The sequence below is a fragment of the Eleginops maclovinus genome, chromosome 17, assembly GCF_036324505.1.
Source record: "Eleginops maclovinus isolate JMC-PN-2008 ecotype Puerto Natales chromosome 17, JC_Emac_rtc_rv5, whole genome shotgun sequence".
NCBI classification, from domain to species: domain Eukaryota; kingdom Metazoa; phylum Chordata; class Actinopteri; order Perciformes; family Eleginopidae; genus Eleginops; species Eleginops maclovinus.
The window spans coordinates 4,238,850-4,255,450 of record NC_086365.1 but is presented as its reverse complement, the minus strand read 5'-3'; the positions used below and the strand labels follow the sequence as shown (position 1 = coordinate 4,255,450).

At 42.9% G+C, this 16,601-nt stretch overlaps 1 protein-coding gene across 1 annotated transcript in view; it reads right to left on the bottom strand.

Annotated features, from left to right (window-relative positions):
• The window catches only part of pcloa (piccolo presynaptic cytomatrix protein a), a 55,984-nt gene extending 43,445 nt beyond the window's left edge, over positions 1-12,539 (bottom strand). The window contains 4 exon segments of the mRNA XM_063906027.1: positions 6,502-7,533; positions 9,009-9,406; positions 9,455-10,227; positions 12,276-12,539. Coding sequence (XP_063762097.1) covers positions 6,502-7,533; positions 9,009-9,406; positions 9,455-10,227; positions 12,276-12,481 — 2,409 coding nt within the window. The 5' untranslated portion in view covers positions 12,482-12,539.
• Between the last annotated feature and the right edge of the window lie 4,062 nt (positions 12,540-16,601).

The window sequence follows — 16,601 nt, the reverse complement described above, 5'->3', positions numbered from 1 at the left end:
CATCCATTAGGATTAACTGTAGTAACCTCACATCTGCTGATAGATGTGTTTAATTTCCATACAAATGTTTTGGGTTCATCATTAGTGTAAATGTATTACTGTAAATATCACAGAATGGTAATTAATGTGGCTGTATTCATCCGTTCATTTTGTATTTCATGTATTGCTTTATATTTGACATTTACGGCTTATTAACATGAAATGTAACATGTGATTTGACATGTTACATACAACTCCGCCTCTCAGACTTTAATCAAACCTACACAGCCACATATTGCTTCCTATACTACTGTATGATGTCCCAATTCTTGCTACATCACATGTTTCTGCATGAGCATCATTTCTGCCGACAGGTGCTCTTAATGTGGCTCAGAGGAGTGAGTCATGACAGAGCACAATATTCAGGTTGTCTTAGTCTGCACTGCTTAGAGCGGCATTATCCGGCACCCATAGCCTTTGTGACACCCTCCCCGCCCATCCTCTTGACTCCCCTGCCGGACACAGCATTCTCTCTTGTTTTTGTGTCTCCTCTGCTTTGGGCATCAGTAGACATTCACAACTAATCCCTCTATGTCTCTTATGTTGTTCTAGTATAGTGTGTCTTTAAGCTCGGATGCATGGGTGTATTTGGGGATATCTCACACCTTAGTTAAGGGGCAGTTTGTAACCAGGATCATTTATATCCGACAATCCAACAAGTGCATTCCAGCTGCATTCCCTTTTTATCCAATAAGGATGAAATGTGTGAAAAAAACCTAATCCATTTTCCTCTCAGGTTTTAATGCATGGAAATGATTTCTTGAGGTAGAGCCATTTCTTAATCCAGGCTTTGTTGTTGGCCGCACCTATTGAATATCAATTTTTAGGGAGAAAGTCAAAGTCAGACACTCTGTCCAAAGCGCCAACTTGCTTTTTCCAACTCTAATCTGAAGTTCTGCTGTCACTCTGTGTTACAGGGGGCAAGCAGTCAGGATGTAAATACAACAGCCTGTGCTAAGTGGATGAGGTCGCTGCCAGAATGTGTGTGTTATCGAGTGTCAGTGTTTCTGCCTGCCTCTTTGTCTCAGCAGGGCTCAGTGCTTGCACACACGATGTCTTGGCTTTATTCACCCCTCCCCTTTTTTGGCACTGAGGGCTCAGTGGCTAAAATGTGGCCCTTTGCTAAGCATGCAAGCACCAGTAAATTAGAAAGGGGTAATTGAAATTCATTCTGGAGGGGAGTCGTTAGGGCGAGCCGTGTAAAAAGAAAGGGAAGAGGCTGTTTGCAGTGCCTGAGGGCGGCTCATTTCAATTACAGCAATTCCTAAAACAATGGTAAACCACTTTTCACAGCTTGAACAAGGTCCTGGACTTGGTTAATAGGGCAAACAAGACAGTACTCATTCACCCTGTGAGTGCAATCACTCACACAGTAAATTCCTGTCCCAGCATTCACACTGCAATTAAGTTAATCTCCAAAAGACAGACCAAAACATTGGACACACACACAAACACTAAATGCTAAAAATACAATCATTTCAAGCCTTCAAAGTTGGCCATGTGGGGGACTCCACGGGTTGCCAGTTGCAACAAAAATAGCCTTTTAAAAAAAGAATAAATATATATATAAACTGAAAACATTGCCAAGAGACCCACTGAAAAAATTGAAACGTTGGCTCTAATTAAAATGTATTATATCAACAATGTATTGACATAATCCTTTGTATTTAATTTATTTGTTTGTTTGTTTGTTTGGCAACCAGTGCCTTTATTTAGGTGACAGAATAGAAAGGGGGCACAGAGAGGATAACACGTGGTATGGTCCCAGGCTGGATTCGAACCAGGGTCCTCCGGCAAGCCCCAGTTCATGGGCTAAGAGCTCTACCAACTAAGCAATGGCGGCCCATGATACATTTATTTAAAGTCAATGTTTCAGTTTTTCTCAGTGCAGAAAGAAAGGGAGAGAGAGAAGGAGCGAGAGCTGCCCTGCAGTTGCTTGTGTTCTCCCCTCATTGACTCTTTTGTGGCTATTTTTGTTCACTTCCGCCTCCTGGGCAAGTGATGGCAAAGCTGTGAGGGAACTGGCCTGTATGTTGTCAGATACAGACCAGCCAGGATCGCACATGGACATGAATCACACTATAGTAACCAATTTATTCATATCATATTTGCATGATGGAACAGATTAAAGAGGAAAACAGATAACACCAGGCTCAGCTATTAAAAGCCTTTACTGCGTGTGTGTGTGTGTGTGTGTGTGTGTGTGTGTGTGTGTGTGTGTGTGTGTGTGTGTGTGTGTGTGTGTGTGTGTGTGTGTGTGTGTGTGTGTGTGTGTGTATGAGGCTATTTTTGTACACATGTGTGTATTGGATGTATGACCGTGGAGTATCCCTTTATCTGCCAGTACAGACTCAGGAGGATCCAGACTGTGGCAAGGTAGTGTGATTCTTTCGACACGGCCACAGAATAACAATGAGGGAGGAAGACACAGGGAACACCACGTAGTGAGTGGGCGTCAGGATAACAAGCATCAGAGATGTGAGATGCAAGTCATGGTCCTAACCATCGAAAACATGCAAGCATCAACACACATTGAACACACTGAGGTAACTGAGATTTAGTTAGTTGAAACACGTTACTACTGTATAACCATTAAATGTATTGTCTTCCTTAACATATGCATTATTATCAATAATATTAAAAAAAAGATTTATTTGTATGGCACTTTTCTGGGGATCCGTAAAAAAAAGGAAGAGATAAGAAAAAAATGAATAAATACAACAAAGTAAAGACTAATAAAACAATTAAAAAAAATATTAAGAATAAAGACCAACTTAAAAGGGATTTTCGCTAATAAAACTATACATAATATAAATTAAAATGAATAAAAAAAGTAATAATATTAAACCAACATTACACAAAATTAATTTCTAAAATAAGTGGTTAGCTTTTTGGGGTATGATAGGTCATAAATACGTTAACTGCTTGATAACAGGAAACTGCTAGCCTAGCTTAATTATGTTTCAAATATATACTTTTGGCACATCAAAAGCTGCCTCATTTACACATTTTTTCTCAAAACTGTACCATGAACAATGTATTCAACAATGACTGATCTGGTTAATATATTGGTTCCTTAAGTTACAACAGTATGTATATTCTTTTAATTTGTATATTAATCCTCACACAGGAGGTGCTAGTGGGCGGGTTTTATTACATTGGGACACAGCCATGCTAACAGTTTTTCCCCGTTTTCAGTTTTTATGCTAAGCTACGCTATCCGGCTGCTGGCTATATCTTCATATTTAGCTTACAGACATAAACACAAATGTATTGATTATCTAATTAAATTCTTGCAAATTAGCCAGAACATTTTCAGCCTCACAGTGATGAATAATTAAGGCCAGGAAGACCATTTGATTTATTACAGCAGAGCATAGTCTGTTGGTGAGTAAAACATGACTGTTAACTCAAAATGATGTACATGAATACTTATAAATGATATTTAAAAAATAGACAAACTCAACCCTTAACTATGTCATTGTATCTATGATTGGATCTTAAGCTGCAGGCACCACAGACTGCAAGACGTCATGCAACAAAACAGCTGTTACTTTGGTTAGAAACAAGAGATTTAGTTGGTGTAGGTGGTGCAGGGTGTAGCTTGCTGCCCACACTGTTAGCTTAGTTTCTTTCATTTGTGCTTGTTAGCAAAGTGGAGCCTCTCCCATTTTACATTGGACTCCTTCAACGAGCACACTCATTACTGATAAGGGCAACATGACATGGAGCCTGAGCTACAGTAACATCGCTGAGCAGTGCTAGACACACACACAGCTACAGACTTTCCCTACATCAAAAGGAGCGGCTGTAAAAAAAAAGGCGAAGGGATAGCACCACTAAGGAAGAGTCTGACACAGAGAAAATACTGCATTTAAGAGGAGAATAAGCCCAAAAAACCAAAATAACTGGTATTCAGTGTGTCTCCTCTGCCTTGAAGATTAAAGACATAAAACGGGGAAATTATAAAGACATCATTAAGAAAAGGTGACAGAAAACTCAACAAAAGTAATACAAAAATAGAGAGCTGTGATGGAAGAATGAAAGGGACACACACACAGATCCCCCAAAAAGTTCAAGTCTCACACACTGTAGTCATTCAGAAAGCTGCACACACTTTGGAGGCTCACAGCAGCCCTGCCCATTCTCCGCTCTCTCAACGGTCTTACTTATAAAACATACTGCTTAGTTCCTGCACACACTCACGTACACACACACACACACTCACATGCGTCAGCAAGTGAACCCCTACTGACAGCCGGCATTATGACAGCCGATGACACGCGGGGGGGCGAGCGGGGGGGCGATGACTCAACCAAGGTGTTTTGTGTGTCTCCTACAGCCAGTCTTTACAAGGTAACACTGTTTTAAAGTCATTCTATTTTCATTGTATTTATTCCAAGATGAGTCAAATATGATTCATCCTTCCTGTATTGTACCAATTTGTAACAACATCATTCCTAACTGGCTGGCAGTTCTGGCTTTGAAACAGCATGGTGTTGAAAGGATCTATATCCAATTAGAGCATCAGTGGCGTGGATGCCCGTCTCTTTCAGCATAATTACACATTTCCCATTGTTTGGCCTCAATTATGTGATTGTGGGGTTCAGCTGCTCATTAGACCAGCAAGCGTGTGCAAATAAAGGTTGCAGAAAAAGATAAGGATAGAGAAACTTAAAAGAATTTGAGCCTTAAACAGAAATGGCAGCCATCTTGTTTTGCTAGTTAACAGTGAGTCAGGGGAGAACTTCTTCTTTCTATCTTATGTTTTGGTGATGATACATCACAAAAGTGGCATGGAAAGTCACATCTACATAAACAGGATTGCTATTCCAGTTTTTCTTTGTCAAACAGGTGAAGGAATAGACATTTTCAGAAAGAGAGTTACATGCTATGCTAAGTTAGCTTAGCCTAGTACAAAATCAGAAAAAAACACGCTAGCCTGTAGCAGAATGAGAATTAATTTCAAAAAAAGTAATTAGCTGCCAAGCACCTTTTATGCTTCCGCAATAACACTTAAAAAGAAAAATGTCTTAAGCGTTGCTATAGTCCTACTCTGTGTAACAGATGGTCTTACAAAGAGCCATACAAAGCAGAATACCAAAGACACACTGAAACCACCACCTGACAAAGTTGTAATTTAATATCTCAATACAGGATAGAGCTGCCAGGTTTTTGTACCCTAAATCACACGATCATGTGATTCTCCGCTGCTACTGAAAAATGTACTTTGCACAAAGTATTTTTTGCACTAAAGATCTACTTGCACTACTGTCAAATTGTGTTGATTGTGTCTAATATATGTATATATTACTTAGTGGTTTTTTGTATACCCCTTTTTACCCCCCCCCCCTTTTCTCTATGCTCTTATCGTTTTATGTTATGTTCTTGTTTATATTTGCACTGTGGGACTGCCAGAAACGGTATTTCAATTTTCTATATGTATAACCCATGTGGAAACTTTGACAATAAAGTGGACTTTGACTTTGAAAAGAGGATCAAATTGCAAAGCAGACAATAACTAAGGTACTTTCTAGGGAATATTTAGATGAACATACAGTATGTAAATCTGTTTTGCCTGCACGCTGAAAAACCACTCATCCGAAAGCACTCTTTGGCCTCTATTCACATAATATACTGATCCTACACCAAAGAGAGCCATCTGCTCTGTGAATCTCACAGTCCCGTGATGTTACTTCCATATGAGACAAAACACCACAGAAACACAGACAAACCAGTCCCCACACCTCGGGAGATAAGCAAGCCTAAAGTGTTAGGTTTCCACGTCATCATTATACAAACAAAGACACCTAACGGAAACACTCATGTACTCAAACACACAAGCTCATAAAAGCAAAGCCAATAGGAAGACATTTTTTTCTATTCGGCCAAATAACAATCCACACAAAGCACAATGGTCGCACACACACACACACACACACACACACACACACACACACACACACACACACACACACACACACACACACACACACACACACACACACACACACACACACACACACACACACACACCGTATTCAGTTTAAGAGTCAATTGTTGGAAGTGCTCTTTGATGATGAGACGTCCACTCAAAACTATTTAATTTATCCTTCAGGCTGACCTATCCCAGAGAGAAAGCTTGGTAGTGGTTCTGTCATGTTAAAATGTAGCATAACTAATCACATTTATTCATTCAGTACTCAAAAGGTAATTTCAATTTTGTGTAAATGTATGTACTTTGAAATAACAACATGCTCTCCTCCTTTCAGAGTGCTTTGCAATTTGCTGGTGGGGAAAACACTGAGCTCAAACCTCCTGATGGTATCTTTACAGTGACCTATTTCAATGAAACATCTAGAGGATGTTTGCGTTCTATTAATACACGACAGATTGCATAAATTACTGGTAGGTGGAGAGTGCTGAAGGCACAGGAAGCTTAAGAAAAAATGACGTTCTTACCTCTCCTAAATGGGGAGTAGGATTAAATCCACAAAGGTTGCAAACTGTCTTCTTGCACTCGGTGCAGAAGCTGTAGTTCGGGGGGTCTGCTGATCCGACGTTCAGCTCCGTCTTACAGAGAGGGCAGCTTTCCTTGGTTGTTGCGTCAGGTGCAGATGCTGGTTCAGGGGCAGGTGCAGGTTGAGATGCTGGCACCTTCTCTCCCTGCTCGACAGAAAGGGTTCTGAGGGGTTTCCTGGACTTAGCAGGTGGAGTGTCAGGAGCAGAGTCCGAATCAGGAGGCGACCCAGGAGCAGAGAAAGGGGAGTCGGGTGGTGAACCAGGCTCAGAATCCATAGGGGAACCTGGTCCGGAGTCTGGCGGTGACCCAGGCGGAGAAACTGCTGGCTTCTCTTCCTCTCCAGAAACGATATTGGTGGCTGAACTCAAGAGTGACGAACCAAAACTGAACATCTGAGAAGCAGCAGCGGGAGGTTTAGCTGATTCTGTCAACCCTCCAAAACCTCCAAACAACTTCCCAGCCACCGATTCCTCCTGCTTTGGCGCAGCCTGCGCTTGAGTCTTCGGCGAATCCATCAAACCGCCAAACCCTCCAAACAGTTTCCCTGTAACAGACTCGGAAACTTGTGGAACACCCGCGGGTTTGGTGTCTGTTAAGCCTCCCAGACTGATACCTCCAAAACCCCCGAAGAAGCTGGACTCCTGCTTGACTTTCGCTGGAGACTGCTGGGGACTGGGCTTGGTCTGAATGGGACGACCCGTCTTGGGGTCGATCTTGGGGGATCCTCCCAACGAGGAGCCGGGGGAAAGCGGCCCAGGAGATGTGGGGGATTTCTGCCTGGGTGTGGTTGGTGGCGTTAACCCTTGGTCGGATGTACTCTGCTGCTTTATCAGCAGCTTGCCAGGCTTGCCAGGCCCCTGTCTCTGTGGCGAGGGTGGGGCCGATCCTTGTTTGGGCTTCGTCATGCCGGGGGGGTCCATACCACCCATCGCTCGCTGCATCTGGCAGTTGAGACATAACCACTCTTTACCCTGTGGATGCAACAAAAGATGGGTTAGATTTGACTGGAACACATTAGCACACTTATGAGCACAGACATCAACGGCATATAATTACAGTATATACACACGCAGGCATACCTAATTAAACCCCCAAAATAACCATTTCCTTTTTGTTTTGTGTAAAATGAAGACATGTCCATTAATTAGCGTTACAAATGATGCTGAATCCTTTTTTCCCCAACCAAATTGCTTTTTTTTAACATGAGAGAATTAAAATCCGCAAATGGTTACATAAATACTCATCAGTCCAAAAAAATATATAATAGATGTTTGTTTAGGACTAAATGGTACCAGTGGTATATTTGGAACAGACTGATAGCAGAAAGGCAAATACTATTCATGTATCAATGAGGTTTGTTTTTTTTATTTCTCATGGCCTCTGTAAATGTTGGACCAGCATAAACAAATGCATTTCATTGTCTCTGTTCTGCCCATACATCTGAACACCTGTTCCAGAAAAGCCTGGCTACACACATGTTTAGTGTATCTCACTTTCCACTGTATGCAAACCACAGTGTTAGAAAGGGACAATGTTTACAATTGGATAACAAATTCAAAACAATGTGTGTATTTTTGGGTGTAATAGTACTTATTGCATAATGTGCAAACAGAGATGAGGTCAATTCAACCGACCAAAGTGTAACTAGGGTAGTGCACTGTACACTGCAAACAGAAAGACATTTGTAGAGCTATCTTTTCTAACTCAAAATCAAAGAAAAATCTACTTTCTGCTCAATGAGTGACCCCAACTGCAGATCGATCCGCATAATAATAAATCCCCAGAAGAGGCTTAAGCAGAAGGAACTGGTCGATATGCTGTGCTGTCGTCATGGCCCACCAGTGTTTACAGTCCCTGTATGGCGGAGTGTCCTCTCTGCCTGGCACAGTCTCTTCCTGTGGCCATGACATGAGTCACCTTGGTCAACATTCCCTGGGTCCATATGGTCCCTCTGTTTCTCAAATGTGCCACTCTTATGAGATGTAGTCCCTCCTCCAGGTAGAATAGCAGTATGCTGCTAACAGGCTCATTTAGGGTTTAATATTATAGTAAAAAATCTAATATATGATCTTATATTTGAAATGGTATTATTTTATTTATTTGAGTTTCAATTTCACAAGGTTGATTCAACTTACTCTTGCAAGAAAAACTATATTTTATTCTGAATACTAGAGTGAAAGATGTGTAAGGATTACATGTTTGCAGTGTAATGGTTATATACAGTAGCGCATTGAATGGGATACTTTGATATCTCACTCACAAAATACAAATAATGCGAGAGCTTTCACACTCCCTGACTCAATAACAATGTCTTTTATATTATCAGATTAATTCCAGACTTCATTGTGAAACATTAAATCATCATTTGGAAATCTGACAGCTACATATTCAAATGCATAGCCATACAAAAAAAATAAAAGTACTAATTTGAGTATCACAGTCTTACCGCTGAGTCAGGGGGGCTGAAGCCACAGAGGCTGCAGACCTGGTTCTTACACTCGGTGCAGTTGTTGTAGTTGGGGGGGTCCTTAGAGCCCACGTTCAGCTGGGTGGTCTTACACAGAGGACAGAGCCCCCCTCCAGGCTTTCCACCCCCCTGCTGACCGGGAGGCCCTCCGCTCTTAGCTGGCTCCCCAGGATGAGCCCCAGGGCCTGGAGGCCCTTGTTTCCCAGGTCCTTGCTGAGGAGGGCCACCTTGTTTGGCGCCTTGACCTGGTGGTCCTTGACCTGGTTTAGGGGCCTGTTGCCCAGACGGTCCTTGGCCTGGCGGACCTTGACTTTGCCTTGGAGCCTGCCCAGGGGGACCTTGACCAGGAGGACCCTGGCCTGATTTGGGCCCTTGGCCTGGTGGTCCCTGTCCTGGTCTGGGTCCCTGCCCAGGGGGACCTTGACCAGGAGGACCCTGGCCTGATTTAGATCCTTGGCCTGGTGGTCCCTGTCCTTGCCTCTGTCCCTGTCCTGGGGGTCCTTGGCCAGGAGGACCTTGGCCAGGCTTGGGCCCCTGACCGGGTGGTCCCTGGCCTTGCCTAGGTCCTTGACCAGGTGGACCCTGGCTTGATTGTGGCCCCGGACCTTGCCTGGGACCCTGCCCAGGGGGTCCTTGTCCAGGTGGACCATGACCAGGTTTAGGTCCCTGGCCTGGTGGTCCCTGACCTGGCTTTGGCCCCTGGCCAGGGGGTCCTTGCCCTGGCTTTGGCCCCTGTCCAGGAGGACCCTGACCCTGTTTCTGAGGTCCTCCTTGTTGTGGTCCCTTTGGCCCCGGCCCTTGCTGAGGGCCCTTGCCCGGGGGCTTCCCTCCCTGTTTGGACTCAGGCGCTGCAGAAGCGTCTCCCTCCTCCTCGTCTCCGAACAGTCCAAACTTGGGCATGTTGACGGTGTCGCCCATGGAGGATATGGAGGAGGAGACCGAGGAGGTCATGGCACTGAGGGGGTTGGCCCCGCTCAGAAAGCTGGAGCCAAACATGCCGGAGGATTTGGTCTCCGGGTCTTTTGGCTCCTGCCGGAATCTGTTTTCGAAAAGGCTGAGGGACGAGGGGCTGCGGCCCGGAGGGAGCTTGCCCGGTGGACCCTGGTTGAAGGCGTCTACTGTGCGACTCTTACTGAGACCTGTAGGGCCCCTGGAGGCCCCTACCTGCTGGGAACGCTGGGTATCAGATACTGATGGCCTGGAAAAGAGAGAAACAGAGATTAGTTAGCGGTGCTTTAATTTTACTGTGGGTTTTTGTGTTGTGGGTGTCCTTTTTTTCCCTTTAGCACTGTGAGAAAACCTTATAAGCCCACACAGCTGACCCAGAGCCAAAATTAAACAGACCAAACTATTAATGAGAGTTTAAGGCCAAATGTTTCTGAACTGAAACTCTAGCTCCTTTCCCTACCTTATCCCTGCAGTTCTATGTATTTGATGGCCATCATCTGACATTCAAATCATGGAGACTGAAACCTAACCACCTTCCTCTGCTGAATCATTAACCCCAAATTGAAGCCTTAAAATAAACAAACACACTTGTGCTGTCTGAAATACTGCAAACTTTGAGTATCAGGTGCCTTTTCATCGCATTTTCTCTTTTCCCCCATCTCACACAGAATTGCTCAGGATGTTTGCGAACCCCTCTGCCTCTAATGTAGCTTCATTGTGCTAAGCTAAGTCCATAAAACTAGCTCTTTGTTAGTCTCAGGCTCTTTCAACACATCAGTGAGCACAGAATGTGTAGCGAGCAGCCCTGGGGTAACACTGACAGGAAAGTGAATACTGCTGAATGACATGGAGTGTAGATCAGTGAGATAAAAAGGGAAATGCTCGCCTCCGCTGCGGTAAGATGAGACATCTTTGTTAGCTCGGGCTGAGAGGCAGCATTCAACCTACACACACTGTTCAGCACAAGCGTGAAAGTCAAAGGCATCCTTAGAGAAATGCATCATTGCACTGATGGGTTAATGCTGTGTTATTGTATGATGTGTGAATGCAACATACAGACCTAGTGTTATTTTAGCCTGGAGTTTGAAAGTCCTCAGTGCTTATGCCATTGTGTGAAATAAAATTACATTACAAGGCAATCAAGTTTAATGCACTAATGAATACAGCATTTGATTTTTATTAATTTTTTTACAGTGGGTACTGAGTGATAGAAGCCTTTGCATTGTGGGAGATTAGCACACATTGTAAGCAGCACTGTTGCAATGCCTGGGCTTCAATCCCCCCTGCAGGCTGTCAGCACCACGGACAGCGACAACACTCAAAAGGAGAAGGCCTCCACAACAGAAAATGAAATCCGACTTTTATATTAAAAACAATCAGAAAGCAGGAGTAGGAATGTCTATGGGTGATGACATTAACACTGCTGTTCTATTTATAGTCATATTAATATTGATGCACCCCTCCCCCAGTCTCTAACTCAGATATAAATACAAGTCTACCTCAAATCGGAGCCAATTAAAAGTGATGTAATTGTGTCTGATATTGAGGAATCTTCCAATATTACTGTATATCATTCCAAATGTTAAGTACTATGGATCTGGCAGCACATTGTTTTCATTGGCAGCTCTTCACAGCACATCACATTTTCCATACATCAGATTCAAATCCAATGAATGCGAAATTCAGAAGTCTAATTCATAATATTAGGGGGTGGATAAATCCGATAAAGGTGGCGGATTTGTTTAGTTGGTTGTTCACACGTCATTCATATGAGAAAGGAAAAAAATCTCTGGGCACGACAGATTTTATACCCAGCAGGCATTTCGAAAATTTCGCACAAATATTGGAGGTGTGTCCCCTACGCTGTGATCTCACAGAGAGAGAAACACCTCGGACACTTAAACCAATTCAGGCTAATTTACACGTTCAATCTAAGAAAACAATCGGATGTCGAGCAGTTAAAACGAAGCTTGTGCATCTTGTACAAACAGCTGATACACAATGTCCAAAGCAACAGTATATCTATTGCCCAACTAGTATTATAGCTGTATTCGGCTAGATAATTGTTTTTGACATGCATATCATCAGATGATAATAATAAGCCATTACATTGAGCTCTCAGAATAAAACGATTTCTTAGGAGGATCACAAATGGGCGTGAACGAGCTTCCTTAAAGCATCTTCAGACGCTTTCCAAATGATGCTTCACACAACCACAACACATCCACTCGTTCCTCTCTCACGTAGCGGTATGGATATTTTAAGAGCACAGAAAAAATGCTGGTAAAAAGCCCCTGCCTTCGTGCTGCGCCTCCGGGCTGCCTGCCCTGCGCCCTTGACATCGCCGCGGCCAGCTGCCTCCTCTGCTCCTCGCTCAGGTCGCCCAGGTTGACCGGAGTCCCTTCGGGGACCCGGACGAAGCCGCCCTTTCCGTCAGGTGCCAGCCCCTCTGGCAGCCCCGACAGAGGCCCCTCGCCTCCTTCCAGGCTCGCTTCGTTTCCCATGTTCGACCCCTCCCGTCCCCTGTATTCGGATCAATGTACGATCCGAGCACTCTCGGCGTTTTTATGTCCGAACCTCGCAGCGACGACGGTGCTCCTTCGTGTCTGGAAACATTCTCAGATGATGTTCATTCAGTGGTTACTGTCCTCTCCTGTCATCTCCCTCCATTTCCCTCATTTTCCTTGTTTTTCTGTGTCGCGCATCTCTGCAGCTGTACACCACAGTTACCACAGTTTTCCGTGAGGGGGTCTCCGTCTTAATATTGCTCACTGTCACACAGTGGTTTCCGGTATGTTTTACAAAATAAAATCCCAGGCAATTGCCAATAATGTAATGATCAAATGAAAAATATATAATCTAGCCTATATATTGCTTGAAATGTAGGGTTAGGGTTAGTAGATTGTTAATTGTATACACATTAGTATAACTATAAGTGTACCATATCAATGGAAACTATCAAAGATTCACTTCCAAATCTTGTTGTACACTACCATCTAAATATTGCATTTATACTAACCCCCAATAAAACATGTTCAAGCTTTTATACTGACACCTAACTTGTACTTCTCCCGTTGTTTCCTATGTAGCCCTGGTTCTCTTGACGCAGACTCTCCAACAGTCTCCTGCTCACCGCGCATGTTCCGCCTCTGACAGGTGATCAGAAGACATCAGCGGGGGTAAATACGTTTAAAGGGGACTTACTCAACCCAAAGTGTCTGGCTTTTTTGTTTAAAGAAGCGAAACTGGTGGACAGGTGAACATATTTAGGCTTTTTTGAAGACCTATATTGTGGTTTTAAAGTAGAGCGACTAAAACAAGAGGGTAGTAGATGTTGTTTGTTGGTCAAATATCTGGGGCTCCAGTGAAAGGCTTGTGGAAGTTCATACTGTATGAACACAAACCCCAGATTTTAAAATATAGAATCTCTCAGTAGTGTTATATCCCAGGATGAATCATTTATTTGCCAGGTTATGTATGATTGGTAACTATGCACATCTTTATCCAAGACTAGCAGCCATTGTGTCAATAGATCAACAAAACATTTATAGCAATGAAATTCAAAATATCATCCAATGTTAGGAGACATTGCTGCCATAACATATTGAAACACAGATATAACATCTGCGAAGGTCTACAGATGACTCACAACATGAATAATATCTCATCTGCTTTGTTCTATTTTCTCTAAATGGCAGCTGTAAGATTTCTCATTTCTATCTCGATCCTTTATATTCTGAAATGTGAAGTCTGGCAGAAGCATGTGGGGAAATCAGGTTGTAGGGAAATACATCATAATGAATTCTTAATCTCGTCTCATCTTGTGAAGATTGCTAGTGTTATCATAGCATACACAGCATGTGATCAAATCAGTGTAATATTAAAAGCTCATGATGAGAGACAATACAGAGGCTTCAGTATTCATCAGCACAGGCTCAAACAAAATGATACAGTGCAATTCCATTACATCAGCCTACACGTGGAAAATGGCTGCAGAACAGACCTATAGTATATCTAGCTCCACTGTATTGAGAATATGCACAGCCAGTTGCCTGATCCAGCACGTAGGATATTAAGATACGTCTCCTCCGCTGTACATCAAACTGATGTGTTGCATTATGACAGCAAGTGCTCATTTGCTGTGTGGTCTTCAGAGCTCTGAGGCAGATTTGTCCTCTATACACCATCTCAGAGCCCTCAATACCTGGGATGGGTGGACTCTGTCCTAAAATGAAACAACCAAATGCCAATATTCGTGTGTTACTATCCTTTTTCTCTTACTATATGGAAAAGCTTCGGAATAAAAGCATTAATGCGTTTGTGTCACAACAAAACATATTTAAACACAATGTCAGATGTGATGCAAATGGATATGACATACCATGAATAGGTCTTTGCAAATGTGGGTTGTGGGTCGATTATAGTCATTTCAAATATATAGAAAAACAAAATAGCACAATTACAATTATTGGCGGAATGCACAACAAGTACATTTTTGTGTGTTTTCTAACAGATTACAATCATTTCCGCACTGTAAATAAAGCTACAGCCAGCAGATGGTTAGCTTAGCTTAGCACAAAGATGACAAGCAGGGGGACACTGCTAGCCTATATCTGTCCAAAGATAGCAAACACCTGCTTTTGAAGCTCTCCCAAGTTTTCATTTGTTCATGCTAAGCTAAACTAAGCTAACTGTGCACTTGCCTTGTCTTTGGCAGGGTAACATGCTTGACCAGTTTTTTATTTCTCAGAAACAAAAGCTTTACTTTGGTGGTTTTACATGGGTTATGATAGGAAGTAACTGCACCAGGACAAGAAATAGTGCTTTACAGAAATTACGGTAAAAGGAGAACATGTAGTATCATAAAAAATAATGTTAAATAGTGAGCTTTACGTTTTCCACCTTTTTTCCAGGATTTATGTTAAGCCAAGCTAACCATGGTCTGGCATGACATAATCTTCATATTTAAGTTTACAAACATATTTTTAAAGCAAGAAAAAAAAAAAGAGTATTTTGCAGTGTCACACTATGATGATAAATGACAGTCGATGTGGGGAAATGGTCCGGTTGTTGACTTTTCTAGGTGTTGCGTTCATATGGTCCAATCCTTTCTTTCATGCTTCACTTTCTTCCCAGCCAAAATTCTCCAATTCTATTCTTTATCTGCATATATAGAATCATACTTCCCTTTCCTATATAAAGATATTCGTCTTTCTTACACAAACACACATATATATATATCTCCCCCTTCCTTTCAGTCCTCATCCTCCTCCTCACCCTATTCTATGTGTAGGCAGAGGTGAGTCTTGCTTTCTGTCTCCAGTGATAAATGATGGAAGTGTACGATTTGTTTTGCTCCTCCCCTTCTTCCCACTGATCGCTGAAGCGTGGCCTGATTGTCTCTACGCTGTGAGGCGGAAGCAGCCCGTACATGATGCATGCTCTCTCTCTCTTTCCCTCTCTGTCTCTCCCTCTGTATCTCACCCACATTCACATAAACACAGTGAGGGAAGCATCCAGTCATGCAAAGCCAACACATTCACCAAGACAGACCGGCAGACACACACACAGACACAGGTGTAAGCACACAACATCAAACAAAAGCGGCCTGGGGACAAACACTCTCTGCGGCATGTGCAAACCCAGCAGTACACACACACACACACACACACACACACACACACACACACACACACACACACACACACACACACACACACACACACACACACACACACACACACACACACACACACACACACACACACACACACACACACACACACACACACACACACACACACACACACACACACACACACACACACACACACACACACACACACACACACACACTGTTAGTGAATCTTTATTAATGCATCTTCATCTTATGTTTTGTTTTTTAAATGTATGTAGCAGCATCAGTTTAGATGTAGTTAAAGAAGTACAATATTTTCTTCTGAAATGAAGTATAGGAGAATATAAACCACTGAATTTATATGTGACATTAACAGTTTGTGTGAGATGTATGTGTGCTGAGCAGCCTGGCTAATGTAACTTGAGTCTGGTAACCAGATAACACACACTGCACGGTGTTCATTAAATTTCAATACTCTGGTGGGGTATAAGGGAAAAGACACAAAGGCAGTCTATAACAGTACAAGAACTAACAATATCTTTCAAACACAAAATGTTGCAGGTTTATAGGACAATTCATTAAAGACACCTCAAAAGGCCTCTGATACCTGTTACATATACATGTACCAACAGCTCTTTTTACCTGTAGTAAGGTTTGCCCAAAGCTACCACAACCTTCCCTAGAGAGCTTTATCTCCATAATCCCCTCTTCTATCCAAAATGAAAAGATTACTTCTCTAAAAGACAACCAAACATAAGTTACATACCTTTATTTTATCGTGTAAATGTGCAGGAGTATGTGTCCTTGAAGTTGTTGTGTGTGAGGTGAGGCAGCTCCCGGGTGACAACTTCTTGCACGTGATGTTTAATTTCTGGTACATTAGCACTGAGCCTTTCTAATTCCTATTAGCAGCCTTGCAAGCGCCTAACAGCCCCCCCCCCCCTCCACGCCAATTTCTCCGGACCAAACGAGACACTGTGGCCTAA